General features: G+C 36.5%; 1 protein-coding gene across 1 annotated transcript in view; it reads right to left on the bottom strand.

The window, feature by feature from the left end:
- TTN (titin) overlaps positions 1-16,730 on the bottom strand; it is a 244,207-nt gene that overhangs the window by 213,248 nt on the left and 14,229 nt on the right. Inside the window, exons 12-35 of the mRNA XM_017834916.1 lie at positions 14,689-14,949; positions 14,456-14,575; positions 13,147-13,395; positions 12,807-12,872; positions 12,082-12,340; positions 11,434-11,494; positions 11,108-11,320; positions 10,213-10,355; positions 9,364-9,566; positions 9,017-9,247; positions 8,211-8,455; positions 7,280-7,503; positions 6,998-7,162; positions 6,726-6,894; positions 4,470-6,160; positions 4,093-4,374; positions 3,558-3,824; positions 3,132-3,404; positions 2,763-3,026; positions 2,403-2,663; positions 1,621-1,881; positions 999-1,262; positions 646-906; positions 227-487 (exon numbers count right to left, since the gene is read on the bottom strand). Coding sequence (XP_017690405.1) covers positions 227-487; positions 646-906; positions 999-1,262; positions 1,621-1,881; positions 2,403-2,663; positions 2,763-3,026; positions 3,132-3,404; positions 3,558-3,824; positions 4,093-4,374; positions 4,470-6,160; positions 6,726-6,894; positions 6,998-7,162; positions 7,280-7,503; positions 8,211-8,455; positions 9,017-9,247; positions 9,364-9,566; positions 10,213-10,355; positions 11,108-11,320; positions 11,434-11,494; positions 12,082-12,340; positions 12,807-12,872; positions 13,147-13,395; positions 14,456-14,575; positions 14,689-14,949 — 6,694 coding nt within the window. The remainder of the gene's footprint in view (positions 1-226; positions 488-645; positions 907-998; positions 1,263-1,620; positions 1,882-2,402; positions 2,664-2,762; positions 3,027-3,131; positions 3,405-3,557; positions 3,825-4,092; positions 4,375-4,469; positions 6,161-6,725; positions 6,895-6,997; positions 7,163-7,279; positions 7,504-8,210; positions 8,456-9,016; positions 9,248-9,363; positions 9,567-10,212; positions 10,356-11,107; positions 11,321-11,433; positions 11,495-12,081; positions 12,341-12,806; positions 12,873-13,146; positions 13,396-14,455; positions 14,576-14,688; positions 14,950-16,730) is intronic.

The raw sequence follows: 16,730 nt of genomic DNA, 5'->3' as shown, positions 1-16,730 counted from the left end.
CTCCTGTGGTGACTTGGAGTTTAGGCATGTTTGCCTAAACAGAAGAATAGGGTCTGACTTTCAAGTTCACTGCTCCTAGATCTTTTTTAATAATGCAGTTGAGGCTGTTCAGTATTATTTCAAAATACCACTACAACAGTGCTGGTTTTGTCTCTATTTCCATGTGTTAACACAAATTCTATTATTGGTAACTGTAAAATATTCTGGTAAATTAATTTTTACATACGTTTTACGGTCAGGGTTGCACTGACTCTATCATTGCCACAGACAAACGTGTATTCTGCAGAATCTTCACTGCTTGTGTTCATGATATTGAGCTGATGGAGTTTCCCCTGGACCACTATTTTGAACTTTTCACTCATTTCAATCTCCACACCATTTTTCAACCAGACAGCAGGCACATTGAAATGAGAAACTTCACATTCAAAAGAGGCAGTTTTGGTCTCAGGGATTTCAATATTTTTCATGGTCTTTGTGATGTGTATGGCTAAGAGGGGAAGGAAAAAGAAAAAAGAAAGAATATTTTTAAAGTCAGTATGCAAAAAAACCAAGGGTAACAGGCTCTGAAGTGTCAGATCAAGTTGTTCAATATGATTTGGTGTAACAATTCATATAATTGCTTTCTTACAAACTTACAATACTTACTTTCCACAAACAGTTTTGCTTTACACTCCATTTGCCCAACAAGAGCTGTGTATTCCCCAGCATCATCAGGAGATATGTTGTGCAGCATAAGCTTATGAACTTTCCTTTGAGAGATCATCTTGTATTTATCACTTTGTTTAAGCTCAATATTTTTGTGGAACCACCGGACTGGTATAGTATCATGGGATACACTCAGTTCAAATGAGACAACAGCATTTTCCAAAGCAGTCACATCCTTTGGCTTTTTGATGATCTTTACAGCTTGAGGAAAAAAGTTAGCAAGATTCAGCAATGTATATGATGTGAATTTCAAACCACACATTACGGCAAATATTCAAATCAATTTGACTTACTTTCTACATGAAGTCTGGCATTTGCTCCTATTTTTCCAAGTTTAAAGCTATAAACAGACTCATCGGTCACCACACAGTGTTTGATTCTCAGTGTGTGAACAGTTCCTTTCACTGTAATTTCATATTTGTCATTTGATTCAAGTTCAACACCATTTTTAATCCATAGAGCTCCTTTCACATCAGGGTGGGTCAGTTCTATACTGAAAACTGCCTCCTGTGATTCTGTCACAGTCAGGTTCTTTAGTGTTTTCTTTATCTTAACAGCTAGGAAAATAAAGGAAAAAAAAATCAAAAAACCACAAATTGACAGAACAGATAAAAATTAAAAACTGTAGTAAATATAATAATCTTAATGAAATTGAATCATGGTGTTTCGTGTTATGCATTTATTGATTTATACAGGTTCCAGTAAAGTGGTGTGCTTGGAACTCAACAAGAAACCTTTACTTTTAGGATCCATGAGAGATGTTTGGTTTGAGATTCTTTATGTTTTGGGGTGTTTTTTTGTTGGTCTGGTTAGTTTTGGTTTTATTTTATTTGATTTGTTTTATTTTGCCTGATCCAAGACACAGTGAGTGATGTTGGACTGAGTCTTAAAGACATCAGTTATAAAAATACTGACCTTCGACCTTCAGTTTGGCAGATGTCTTTGAGCTTGCTATTTCATAGCTATATTCACCCATATCCTCCAGTTTTGTCACAGGGATAGTAAGCCTTCTCTTAACACCATCAGATTGAGCACGGTACTGATCTGTCATAGCTAATGGTCTACCATTTTGTAGCCACTGGCCTTCTGATTCAGGATTTGCCACCTCACATTCAAAAACAGCTGTCTGGGACTCAGCCACAGTCAGGTCACTGAGAGGCTTTGAAATGGCACCACCTGTTGGGAAGAAAAGGCACATGGTTTTGTCATGTTGCTGTTCAGCTTTCCCCATACAAAAATGAAAAGTAGATGCTGGAATTCTTTGCCCTAATTTGCAGCATGCCCACAGACATTATGAACTTGTGAAATATCAAGAATAGAGTATGACCTGGAAATTACTAAGAGATGTTTCTTAATTCCATCCTAGTTATTCTCACTTATCATTTTTATTATCAGCACAGGTATACTTAGCACTCAAGACAAAAACCCTCTGTTTTACAATAGTTACATCAAAAGCATACTACAGCATTCCTTACTATGGCTCTGATCATTTACTTAAAAGCTTTGAGAATTTAAATTATACCAATAAGAAAAGAGGAAGGGCAAGGAGAATGCAAAAAAAAAAAAAAAAAGAAAAATAAATTAAAGGCAAAACCCCCAGCAGAAACAGAACAATTGCTACAAGTACAAAATACAGTACCCTGGGCATTTTTTTAAATCACAGTGAAATAAAAACCTTGGATTTTAACTCTACTAACCTGCTACTATAAGCTTCCCAGACGTTTTCTTCTCTCCAGCATAAAATACATATTCTCCTTCATCATCTTTCATCATCTTCACCACTGTCAGCTTATGTATTTTGCCATGTGCTTCTATTTTATACTTAGGACCAGCCTTTATCTGTTGGCCTTTGAAATGCCAAATTACATCAATTCCTGAATGGGAGAGCTCTACCTCAAAGGATACATTCTGTGTTTCAGTGCAGGTGATGTCACGAAGACCTCTAATAATCTCAATTTCTATAAAAAGAATAAATTACAAATATATTAGTTGTTTCCACGGTTTGGTATTTAAGGAAATTATTTCACAAAGAATTGTGCTTCTTAAAGGACACCTACGTTCAACTGTGACATTGCAACTTGTTTCAACTTTGCCAACCATTAGCTTATAATGTCCTTCGTCTGATGCATAGGTTCTGGTAAGCACTAGCCTCTGTTTATTGCCTTTGCATACAGCTTGTACACGGTCATCAGGCTTTATCTGATTATCATTTAGGTACCACTTGGAAGAAGACACATCAGGTGCTGAAACTTTGCATTCGAGGATAGCTTTTGTTCCTTCAACAACATGAACATCTTTTAGAGGCACCACTATTTCCACACCTGTCAAGTCACAAAAATATTCATCATGAAAAAAATATGCCTTTAAAAATAATCCTAAAAGAGACAAAAATCAAACACACCTTCAAAATCATGATAGTGACTTACTGTACACTGTAATCTGTCCAGTGGTTGACAGTTCAAGATCAGGAACACTGAAAGAGTAAGCTCCACTATCTTCCTTTGTTGCATCTTCTATGAGCAACATATGTGACTGTTTATCCAACACAATGTGAATACGATCACTTGATTGAATTTCTTGGCCATCTTTCATCCAGACACCTTCTGCATTTTCTAGGGAGACTTTAACTTCAAGTTGCACAATATCTCCCTCACAGACTTTTTGATCATTAAGTCCTTGAAGAATAACCATGGGACGAGCTGTGGAATTAAATGAAGTTAATTAATACTTATAAGAGGTAAGGAGAATATTGAATATTAAAGCATTATGGGATACAATAATATGGCTATAATACATACTATAATGTTGAAAATCTATAATATATAAACAATATAAGTATTAGAAATGCTTACGCTTCATCTTCAGTTTGCATTGAGTCCTTTTTCCATCAACAACAAAGCTATACTCTCCTTGATCATCTTTATTAACATCCTTAATAGTGAGGATTCGACGACCACGGCGGGATGCAATCACATATTTAAGATTAGAAGTGAGTTCAACATCGCCGTGATACCATTTCCCCTCCGCGTCTTCTGGGAAAACCTCACATTCAAGTTCACCTGACAAGGATTCTGGTACTTCAATATCCTCAAGTTCTTTGATATACTCCACGACAGCACCTACAGGCAAAAGTAATTACATTTGTGAATAAGCTTGATGATATACTCCTGAGGAAAACATTTCTTACTAAACGAGCCTAAGGAAATATATATATAGTGTAACCATTTTACATAAATATATCTCCAAACCGTCATTCTGGATTCCGAAAATATGAAAGCAGCTCAACATTTCATAGGGCATTGGACATCTGTTTAAATTGCTTTCTTTCTTTCTGAAGCTGATTTCACTTTAGCAGTATTGCATGGTACTGAGCTGCAAGCTTCTTACCTTCAACAGTAAGCTTTGCAGTAGTTTTTACGGATTCGTCTTCTACCAGTACACAGCTGTAGTCATCAGCATCATTCATATCAATTGTTAGTACAGAAAGAAAGTGAGCCTTTCTGTCTGAGTGCATTCTGTACTTGTCTCCAGAGTGAATCTCAATTCCATCCTTAAACCATTTCACTTTGACAAAGGGTTCTGATGTCTCACACTCAAAAGTTGCCATGGAGTCCCTTGATTTAGCAACAACATCTTGTAACTTCTGGGTGAAGCTGATTAACTGCTTGGCTGCAAAATAATATGTAATGAATCAACAGTGCACTGGCCATATAGACTTAACACACTATAATGAGCAGTGGGATGAGTAAGAGAATTTAAATTACCTTGTACTAACAGGAAAGCATGGCTAGAAGTTTCACCAGCTATATTGATTGCTTTCACCATGATGCTGGCAGAATCATCAGAAGTCACATCTCTGATGACTAATTCACAAACATTATCTTCAGGCCAGTACCAATACACACGATCAGTCCTTTCAATCTGCACACCATTTTTGAACCACTGGCACTCAGGATCTGGTTTTCCCACCACTCTCACACGGAAGTGTGCATCTGTTCCCTGGGCTACAGTCTGGCTTTGAATTCGTTCAAGTATCTTGGGAGCCTCCATGCTTGGACTAAGCTCCACCTTCCCTGGTTTGATTGTTGGAATGGTGATTTTGCCTTCAGGAGGAAGTGCTTTCTTCTCTTCCTCTGGGATCTCTTTGGTCCAGTGAAGAAGTTCTTCTTTTGTCTTTCTTAGCATTTCTTCATATGATTCGTCTTTTTTGCGAGACTTAAGTTCCACAGCAGTGATGGCTTCATAGTAACCCTCTTCTGTCCTACGCTTGAATTTACTACGCAGCTCTTCAGATTCCTCTGAAAGCTTCTCATGAGTGATTCTTTCAGCCCTTTTCAACCTCACTACTTCTTTGGTTGTTGTTTCTGCAGGTTTGTCTACCTTCTGTACCTCAAAGAGAAGTTTCCCAGGTTCTGTCACTGCAGGCTCATGTTTGGGTTCAGGAGCACGACGAAGAACAGATCTGAAATCTTCCCTTTGCTGGATTTCAAGCTTCACCTTATGTTCAATAAAGCCTTCTGGATTCTCTGCAGTGACTCTCACCTCTCCTGTGTCATATGATTTGCAGTCCATAATATCCAGGTAGTAGATTCCATCATAACGGAGTCTAAACCTTTTGCTTTTACGGATGAGCTGTCCATTGAGGTACCAGTTGACCTTGGGCATAGGATAGCCAGTCACACGACAGCGGAATCGTGCTGTTTCACCTTCCAAGACTCTTGCAGGTTCAGGAACCAAAACAATTTCTGGTTTTTGTTTTTCCTTTTGGTCCAGTGCAACTGCAGGTAGAGCACCCTCATGGGCCATTCGTTCTAACTCTTCGATTCGCTGCAGTCCCCTTTTGCCTTCTGGCAGCTGGGATTCTTCCACAAGGCTTTTCTCATCCTTCACAATCAGAGTAGCAGAGGTATGGTCTGTACCATATTTGTTAGTCGCCCTACAAGTAATCACTCCACTGTCTCTGGAATAGGCTACTCCATAGTCCAGGCTGCAGTACCCAAACTCATTGATCATGCGGAGTCTGTTAGCTGCTTCCAAGGGTTTGCCATCATGCAACCACTCCACCACCATGGTTGGGTCACCAATTGGTGTAAGCCTGCATTCAAAGTGGGCTGGTCCAAATTGTTTGAGCCTTAGAGATGTGAGCTTCTTCTTAAAAAATGGTTTCTGTTGCTTTTCCTTGTCATAGAGATCTCCTTCCTCCCATTGTTCTTGACCATAACGCAAATGGAGAGGCTCTAACTCTGGTGCTGCAATCTCCTTGGCTTTGTAAGTTCCTTTTGGAATTATTAATCTCCTTTCTGGTTCAGGTTCTGTATGTTCAACTTCAACATTTACTTTGCAGCGGGTAGTGTCCCGCCCAGCTTTATTGATAGCAGTAGCAGTGTACCATGCAGCATCTTGCCTGGCAGTAGATTCAATTTTAAGGGCAGCTGCCCCTTTGGTTCCCTCAATCCTGAAATACAAAAAAATTAAAATTAAAAAAAAAAAATTAACTGTTTTTCACTTTGTCATTCATTTTTGCCCTTCTTCCAAATTAGGTCAAAGCCTCCAAAGGCAAATCTCTGGAGGTAATAGACATGTTGTTTATGTTTCTTCATGTTTATGAGGCACATGCCTAAGAATCAAATAGAAAAAGATAATAAAAACCAATGTTGAATTGAGTGGCAGTTTTGCCTGCAGAGGACTTCAAAACCATAGGCAGAGAAAGTTCCCTAAATCTCCGTTGTAAAAGCATTGGCTTTGCATAATACAACTATACAAATACACAAGCTGGAGAAAATGGAGTGAGTCCTACAAGCTATTTCATATCTCTAATCCTTGCTGCAATGTAAAAGCCCTTAGTGAATCCCTTCTCTGAAAACAAGAGTATTCAGCACACTGTAGGAGGCATTTTGCAGGATGGTGATTATTAACTCCTTTACTTAAATAAAGTATTTTAAATAAAACAAAATGTAATTTCAATTGAAATAAAATTTAAATTTAAATTTAAATAAATATTCTAAAATAAAGATTCTTACTTTATTTTGGGGTATTTATGAGGCACAATGATGTCACTGTTCTTCAGCCATACAATGTCAGGATTAGGGTTACCAGTAGCTTTCACTGCCATCTCCAGTCTAGAGCCCTCCTTCACGCTGACATTCCTCAGCCTTTCCACAAAGTGTGGTCTGACTAGGTCTTCCTTAGCTGAAAGAGTGAGGGTAAGTTATCGCAAGAGGAAATGACATGGTCATGGTTTTTAATAGGAAACACTCATCAGACTCCTACAAAGAGCATGTACAGTATATACCTTCCACAGTCAGTGTCACTGAGACTGAAGCTTTGCCTGCCCTGTTCTGAGCAATTACAGCCCATTCTCCAGAGTCTTCAGGCATTGCAGGGACAATGATCAGTGACTGGGTGCCATCTTCTTTAATCACTATTTTATGGGTGTAGTCATTAATGACTTGTTGACCTGCAGATGCACATGAAAAGAAAACAGTTGCACTCAAAACAGTGTCTCAACAAGATGTAAAAAGCATGTAAGATGTTTTTTTATGATTATTTCTTGATGAAAATGAGGTTGGTATACCATTATGGAACCAGTATGTCTCTGGCATAGGTCTGCCAACAACTTTTAAGTCAAATCTTGCTGTCTGCCCCTGTGAACATTTAAATGATGTAGGTTTCAGCACAAAAACTGGTTTATACAGTCTCTCCAGTTGTCCTTCATCAGTTTCTTCTAATCTGCGGGCAGGAGAACGAGAAGGAGAACTGCGGGCAGGAGACCGGCTTGGGGAGCGTGGAGAAATAGACCTGGAAGTAAAAGATAACACAGATGTGTATGGCAATGTCATATAGAGGGGGGCTGACATGATAAAGAGATTTCAACTTTTGCCTTTATCATAATTTATTTAAAAGAGTTTGGCCAACTTATCTTTGTGAGAAATTTTGACAAATTATTTTTTATTTCCAGCTGATTTTCTTTAGATTTTTGAAAGGAATTTGTATAGCTGAATTGTATTAGGATATACCACAGCAAGGGAAATTTTGGGTATTGGATACTGCACAGATATAATCCTGTGTACATTTGCGTGGGGGTGTGTATGTGTATGGAGACTGAACATGGCAACACTTGATTTTTTTCTGTCATAGAAATACAGCTATTTCAAGGGCAGGAAATGATAGCTGCACACTGCACTAAAACTCCAAGTGCAGAAAAGTTTTTTTCCAGAACATTATTACTTCAAGCAATAGATATGGTTATTGACATGGTAAATCTGATACTGTGGCTGGATATGCATGTGAATGATAGTACTCTGGGAACTGCATTGCTCATTAAGAAGGTAAATCACACAAAGAGTTGGCATGTGAATCAGTGTAAGTCATGAAAACAGCATTTAGAACTTTTCCAGAAGTATGCAAACTCCAATCACTTAAGCTGTTTAACTGCTGAATAATGATGTTTTGCTGTCTATCACAGCAAACTGAAGTCTCATGAAATTATATTACTGTGTACCTACCTATATCTTTTCATAACTTCTGGTCCTGGCATATAACCTGGAGTTGCTGTTGGCGCAACTGGCTCAACATACAGTTTTGCTGAGCAAATCGCATTTCCTTTCATATTGCTGGCAAAGACAGTATAAATTCCTTCATCTTCAGGTAAAACAACAGGCAAACGCAGACTGGCACTGCCATCCTGCAGAACTTCCATGTGGTAGCGCTCTCCGTGCCTTATGCGTTTACCATCTTTGTACCATGCAACCTGCATGGAAAGAAACAAAGGACTGCTATGTGAACTCTCCTAAAGACAAAGATCCAGTAATGACCCATACATACAACATACTACAACTTCTGATTTTTCAGCTGATGCATCATCATAGCCCATGTGTATGTATTAAAACATTAACATTTTTACTTGCAATAGGTAAGAATAAACATGTTTACACAGTAGCCTGAAACATGAGTTTTGGAACTAGGAACAGATATATAACCCATTTTGATGAAGAGCAAAGTGACCTAGACTGGACTGCTACTGTGTTCCCCACATGTCCGGGCTGCTGCAGAGACACTCAGAAGCAAGACCAACTTAATTGGTAAACCTAACCTGACTCTGAACTGGCTAACCAACTTAGCACTATTCTATGAAGGGCAAAAGAAAAAATCAGCTTAATATCAATACAGAAGACTGGATTTCCTTTGAGAGCTGCTGTTTTTTGTGCAAAATGTAGAATGTCTGACAATGAGATGTTTTCCAAGGTATTTTTTCTAAGTATACCACTAGATGATTTTTTTTTAAAATTTAAGTTACACAGATTTGGGGTACCTTTGGCAATGGATATCCAGATGTCTTGCAGTGGAAAGTAACTCCTGTCCCTTCAAAGGTTCTATAATTCTTTAATCTTAAATCAAATCCTGCTTGTATAGCTTCAGATTCAGAAATATCAACCATCATCTCCTCTCCATCTTCTTCGAGTAGTTCATCTAAGGTAGTCTTAATAATTCTGAGTTCAATTTCCTTGATAAGTCTTTCTTCAAAAGAAGAAATATGGAATTCCTATACAGAAAAACAAGACCATTAGTTCTCTGTGTCAGAAAATGACCTTGTAAATAAATTATTTGTATGGTATAACATCAACATACAAAATTATTAGTATGGAGTGCTGGACATACCTCATCTTCCACAAAAGTTCTGACCACCACTGTATCTTTTGCCATTTTCTTCCTAATTAGAGCTTGTTCCTTTTCATACTCTTTTTCAAAGTCACCATATGAAATAGGAGGGGCTACCTCAGCCACTTTAGGTTCCTGTACATATGCAGTCATCTGAGTTTGATACATCATTTCTTGTGATTTTATATAGGCTTCGTAATCAGCTAAGAATTGAGAACACATTAATTTTGGTAAGTTTTTTGTGGTTTTCTCTGGATGGAACAGCGAAAACAAATACAAACTTATTTTACTGGTTTTGGTGATTCAGGCAGACTTTCTATCTGTTTAGCTAATAAATACAAATTGCAAGACAAGATAAAGAGTGATGTAATCATATGAGCTTTATAAGCAGGTAAAAGTTTTACTGTGCTATTTAGATGTTCTAGTTCTCAAAGTGGACACACCTGTAGAGATGATTTTACTATTTCTTCACCATGATTCTGTCTCCTGCTAATTTCATACATTTTTACAGGGCAACTAAAATAATATTAGCATTTTTCCCTCTAAGAGAACAATGTATTACTGGATTAACCTTCTTTCTCCACATCACTCTCTCAATATCTTATGTAGAGTGTTATGTTTATCAACAGAAGAGTTCCAATAGCTACAGATTCTAGCAAAGAATAGTCCTTTAAGAACCTGATGCCAGATACTTGGTCTTGTAGAAACAGAGCCACCAGGTTTCCCTTTATGTTTCTTGAGCTGAAAAAACTAAGTTGCCAAGATTTTGCAACATATCTGAAAATCTTTTTCCAATTTTAAAGTTAAGTTTAAGAAGTATTTTTCCCATTTCCTTAATCTACAGTGTACCTTCTTCTAGTAAGGAGACCGTTGCAGAAGCTTCTCCATGAGTATTACGAACAACAATAGTGTATTCTCCGGCATCGTCGGCAAAAGTCATGGAAATTTCAAGTTTGCATTCCCCGGTTTCTCTTTTGTGACTCACTTTGTATCTATAGAAAACATAAAAGTAAAAAAATCTCTATAATTCTGATGAACAGACATTTTAGTGAATTTGCTTTTAGTTGTACAGTTAATGAGAATCACTCCTAACTTGTACAAGACACAAAAAGAGAAAGTTTTGCAGGCAATTCTCACTCAATGAATTTGCAGGACCATATAGGAAAAAAAATAACCATACTGAAACTGGAGTACTGGTCTACTTTCATTTTTTTGTCACTAAACAAACAGGATCCAAACACCAGTACTGAAATATCAGAGGTCTAGTTATCAAACAAAATATAATGGTATATGCTGTGTGCACACAGTTTGTCCTAATATGGGTCATTATAGCATGATTATTTCAAGAATGCTACAAATGTAAATTTTTTCTCAGCTAGAAAGTGTGTTGATTTCCATGGACAAAATTTGCATAGACAAAATGCAAACATTGAATAGACAGAATAAAACAAATGCAAAACTTCTTTCTAATTTATTTATAAGGATATGTAGTATATCTCATTTTATGGTCTTTTGAATTTTTTAATATTTTAAATATTTTAAACATTTTAAAATTTAGTGGCTTTCTGAAGTCACACATTAAGACATGATCCTTTAATATTTCCATTTAAAAACCCAAAATTTCACAAAAATCAATGATGCTATTTGGCTCAGCATCAGTAAGGAAATCAAAATTACTATAGTATCAATTAAATATTCTTGAAAATCATGTTTAAGCAGTTTTTGTGCATTGTATTCAAAGTACCTGTAGCCAGTCGTTAGAGGAACTCCACCTTTTTTCCAGTAGACATGTGGCTTTGGGTTGCCCCCTACTTGGCATTCAAATATAATGCTCCCACCTTCAATTAATTTATGCACCATGGGTTTTCTTATGAAGAAAGGAGGTATGGGTTCTCCCGATACTTCCTCTGCTGCAGCAGAGACATCTTCCATTACAATGTCCTTTGTCTCTACATAGCTGAAATAAGATTTCAGGGCAGGTAAGTGAGCTGATGTCTGAAGCTCTCATAAACAGAGTGCAAGAATCTAATGACTGCAGTAGGAGCAGTCTGTTTAGGACAGGAACTTTACCGTTTCTCTTCTCTAACAGCCTTCTCAGAAATGGTTTCTCGAGTCTCAATTTCTTCAGTAACTGCAAGGCAAATATGATAAAGTGGATTTTAAAATACTTTAATAAGCCTTAAGCAGTGAGTTTAGCTGACACAAAAATAGTAAATGGTTGTTTGCCTCTGAGGGCTAGGTACTTCCACTGAGGAAGCAGGTTAAGAGTCTCCATCTGCCCGTAATTGGCCTTTCCCTCATATTCTTACAGTCCTTTTACCTAATAGCCCTGGAATACAACTCAGGGTATATGTTCTACTTTGGAACTGACAAAATGTCTATGATACATTACACGTAATACACAGTTAACAAAATTATTAACTTCCTACAGTGACAAAAGGACCTGTCCTTGAGTTGCACCAAGGGAGGTTTAGTTTCAATATTAGAAAACCCTTCACTGAAAGGGTTATCAAGCGTTGGAGCTGGCTACTCAGGGGTCACCTGGGGCTGACTTTTAAATGCCACTTCCACCATGGAGGTATTTAAAAGATGTGTTCTGTGGCACTTAGGGACATGGTTTAGTGGTGGACTTGGCAGTTCTGGGTCAATATTTGGGTTCAAGGATCTTAGGGGTATTTTTCAGCCTAAACAATTCTATGATTCTATAAATATACTTACCTTTCACATGTAAGTGGCAAGATGTGCTGACGCTCCCAGCCTTATTGGTAGCAGTGCAGGTAAATCTTCCACTGTCCTCTGCAAAGGCTTCACGAATTACAAGGCGAGCAAGTCCTGCTTGAAAAGTGATCTGGAAGTCCATTGAGCTCTCAATCTTGTAGTCTTCTCTGTACCATGTCACAGTAGGCTGAGGATGACCAGATATATGACACTCCAGAGTGACAGACTCACCTTCAGTCACAGTCTTATTTTTGAGGCCCTGTATGACAAAGAATAGGTATCACAGTCAGTATATATTTTCACTACTAAACAGACACTTAAGTAAGTAAAACCTATTTGAATGGAAAATTTAATATCTACTTCAGAATAGTGTTCTGTTCAGCAGTGTATCCAAGAAAAAAAAAAGGCATTTTCCAAAGGGAAGTATTTGAAACTGGATTTTAGGATCTCTGAACATTACTGTTATTAATAAAATGAAATGGTAGGTTGATGTTTGTGCAGATAGGTCAACCTTCTATGTGACCTAATTGTGAAGATTCACCTCCTTAGCAGACATCTGGAAGAGTTTGTGTCAGAGATAAATTATATGACTCAGTAAGTCTAATATAGAGTTAAAAAGATTAAATAAAGCCAACTTTCAATAGTTAGGGTTTCAGAGACGAAAATGAGATTAAAAAGGGTGAAAATGTATTGTAACTCCCCTAATCTACACACAAATTACTTACTGAGACTAAGGTGGGTGGAGTAGCAGGGATTTCTGCAGGCACTGGAACTCTGGCAGTTTCTGTCACCTAGGTTGTTTAAAGGATAATTAATAAACACCTAACAAACTCAAAGACATAAACAGCATAAATTAAATAAGAAAATAAATCAGATAATGTAAATTCTTTGCTTGTCATTGGTAAATATTAGATCCTTAGAAAGATTTGTGTGTAACAGAAAGATAAAAGCAGAATGTTTTAGAAGTGAAAAACTGCAGTAAGAAAATAACAAAAAAAGTGAAGCTATTCTATATTTTTAAGATGAAAGTTAGTCAAAGTGATAGAAATTCTCGTAATAACATACCTTTGCTTCACCTTCTTTCTGGAACACCAGATGTTCTTCCCGCACTGCTTCACTTTTAATGCTTGTCTCTTTTTTAGTTTCAACACCCTCTCCAAAGGGAAACTGTGGAGGGGCAACTGGCTCTGCTTTTATCCTGACTTCATGTGGCTTCAGCTGAGGTGGCTTCACAGGCTTGGTGATCTTTTGCACAGCAGAAGTAGCTGATAACTCTTTTTCTAGAGTAGCCATGGCAGATCCAGCTATTGAAACCTAAGGAACAGAAGAGAAAAAATTTCAGCTTTGTTGTTGTTTTGTTTTCAAAGGAGAGAGTATATTTCTTGAGCTGATAGCACATGCAGCAGTTGCTTCTTTGGTTACTTGGGTTTTGACACTGAAAAAACAATATATACAAAAATGAATACTAGTATCACATTGCATCAGTAAAATACCAGCTATGTAATATCATAGTATTTTTTTTTTTTTACTTTAAAATGTGATCTTTAAATGGCTAAGAAGTTCTTAAGTGCAATACAAGAATGTCTTCTCTATTCTTCACTTAAGGCCTTAGCTTTCCATTTAATTAGTCTGATACTGCAATAAACAATACTACTAATTACATAACTGTTGGTAATTAAAATAACTGAGAAGATTTCAAAATCTTATTATAGTTGAAATAATTTTTTTAAATATACACAAATATTTAAATAAAAATATTTTAATAGTTTAGTTATGTTTTAGGAAAAAATAATATTTAAAATTAAGGTGAAGAGAGAAAGTATGCTTGAATGACAAAATTAATTACCTGGGAAATTCTAATACTATGTGAAGGAGTCAAACAGAATAGTGGAAAGAATAACATTAAAAAATAGATGGTGTCATATTATGCAGTCTGGATTTTTTCTATTTAAAAAGATAGCTTAGTACATCTTAATCTGCAAGGAAGAAAAAAGCACTCTTTCCAGTCTTCTAGTGAACTGATGCACGTAATAAGATTGAAAAGGGACACTTCTGCTCTTTGAAAACCATAATTTACACGACAAATCTCTACAATTTCACTATTTGACAGGAAGTACTGAAGCTGCATTCTCAAACAGATTATAAAATTGGTTAAATAACTAATAATTATAAATCGCATTTTAGCAATTCATCTGTCTGTTTACAGCAGTGTTCTTCATTAGTCAAACAAGCTTACAAAAATAACTGTAAAGAGCATACAACTCTTCTTGGGAAAGCATCACACTAGAGTGGGAGGAAAAGCCAAATGAAATAGGTCACCTACTGGGTATTGAAAATGAGCATGCTGGTCTTCTTGGATACAACTTTAACTTACCTCATATGTATGATCTGGTTTAGGAACAGCAACTTTGGCAACCGTGAAATGAGGACTTGCTGTGCGGGGTCGTGGCTGTTCAACATGAAATATTTTCTCAGTTTCTGTTGCTCTTTTTATCTACACAAAGCAATGAAAAAAGTTGTTGAAAATGTGATACTGTTCTCCAAACTGAAACAGATTTCACTGGGACATGGTTTCTGGAAAAGAATATGATGTAAGTTGAATCTAACCTCTTTTGATATATGAACTTCTTGCTTTTCAGCAGCTGAGATATGTTTCTCAGGAGGAACGTAGACAGTTTTAACTTCTTTAGTGACAACGTGATGTTCTGCTGGGGCCTCAGAAACATGGTCCTCTTTATAGCCATACTCCAAAGTTTTATGCTTTACATGAGCTTCTGCTTGTTCTGGTTGCCAGGGTGATCGAACGCGTGCCTGATCAACTGCTGCAACGACTGTAGCTACAGCTTCAGCCTTTTTTCCAGCTTCAGTCTACAGATAACGTCGGCAGAATTTATACAAATATTCATCATTATTTTGAAAACTTGTATACATGACAAATAGTTAAAATGTTCAGTATATTCCAGACAAGGAGAGAGTGTAGTTATGCAAAAGTAATGATGTAAACCTCAAAAGTATATACCTGCAAATACACTTCAGAATCAGTAGATTCAAATACATATTTTTTCTCTAAGTGCTCTGCACATTCAGAATATACCTATGCTTCTCTGTTTATAAATATCAATATTTGTCTGCAAGTTCATTTTTAAACTTTATAGTCATATTTGTCGCCACTTGTATAAGATTATGCAGGTATGTAAATGTGCACATAGTTTTAAAGTATGCTCATCAGCTCCATACAACTATTAGATGTAAGGAATGTAAGAAATGTGTCCAGCATTTGATGTGAATGTATTTACTAAGAAATATACCCATAAAAACTTTTTCACAGGGATATTTGTTAATTCAGTGCTAATCTATTTTAAAGGATTTTACAAATGAAGGGAGACTGAGATTTCTGGTAATTTGGAAATAATGCATTTGTATCAGGACTTCTATGTGCTTCTAATAACTGATAAATATTGTCAGCCTCTATGTTATCAGGGTCCAAACTTCTGCCCTGTCAGCCAATAGTATGTAATAGGATGACTACTAGTATTTTTTACCATTATTGTCATAAATGATCTGGATATAGCAACAGAACACATGGAATGTATGCCTTGTAAATGGGAAAAAACCTAATAGATCATTTCATGCTTATTTTGAAATTGTTATCAACTTAAACTAAAATAACTTGAGTGAGGCCAAAATGTGATTGTTTACAGACATTGCGTTTTCTTATTAAAGTAGTATTTAGGTAACAAGGACCTCTTATTCAGTATCATTGCCAATTTCAGAATAATTGCTTATGATGACTGACTTGCATTTGGCCCTAAATTTACATCATCTAACAAGTAATTGAAATTCCTTAGCAGATTGACTCCTTTGAGTGCATTTTATATGCTATGTTCATTTACTTATATTTTATAAAACTATTTTATGAATGTACTACAGTGAAGATACATAGATTTTAAATAAAAACTGTTGGTAACTATGCTATTCTCCCACATATGAAAGTTCCTGGCTTTATTGTAACAGAAGACTTTTCTACTTTGACAGTCCTACTGGAACAAAGAAGTATCAACAAGTGCCTGATTGTCAGAAGTAATAAATTGGGCAGACCTGAATGGACATTAAAGTTTGTATTGTACAAAGAACAATTCAAATCTTAATAGATAGGGGTTTTTTTATCTGACAACCATAAAGTTACAAGGAATCATCTTGTAGAAATAAGAATTGCAGAGTCAGAAATTTGAACAAGTAAACATTACTTGAATGTTGTTGATAGGGAGGAGGATGTCACAGAGAAATCTGGCTGTAGCCTTAAAGGTGACATTTCCTAACAGGGTGGAATATAAACGTCTTGATCACTAGAAACATAATCATACTGATTCTGTTACTTGACAATCATCACACTTAATGGGTATGTTATCAGGAATTAATTTGAGAGCATTCTGTTGTAAGAAAACAGCTCTTAAGAGTCAGGTTTGCAGATAAACCAAATTGTAACAGTGCATTGGTTGTAATTTCTTGCCAGTTCTGGACACTGTGACTGGTGCTTTGGTTTTATCAGTGGCAATTATTTTTGGAACTACGGTAGCTTTCTTAGCTTCCTTTTTAATCTAGTTTTTATAGCAGACAAAAAGTTTCATTTACATATGATCTTGAAAGAT

This window comes from Lepidothrix coronata, unplaced genomic scaffold (assembly GCF_001604755.1).
Source record: "Lepidothrix coronata isolate B3197 unplaced genomic scaffold, Lepidothrix_coronata-1.0 Scaffold7, whole genome shotgun sequence".
Taxonomy (NCBI): domain Eukaryota; kingdom Metazoa; phylum Chordata; class Aves; order Passeriformes; family Pipridae; genus Lepidothrix; species Lepidothrix coronata.
The sequence above is the reverse complement of the archived record's forward strand: the minus strand, read 5'-3'. Positions and strand labels throughout refer to the sequence as shown.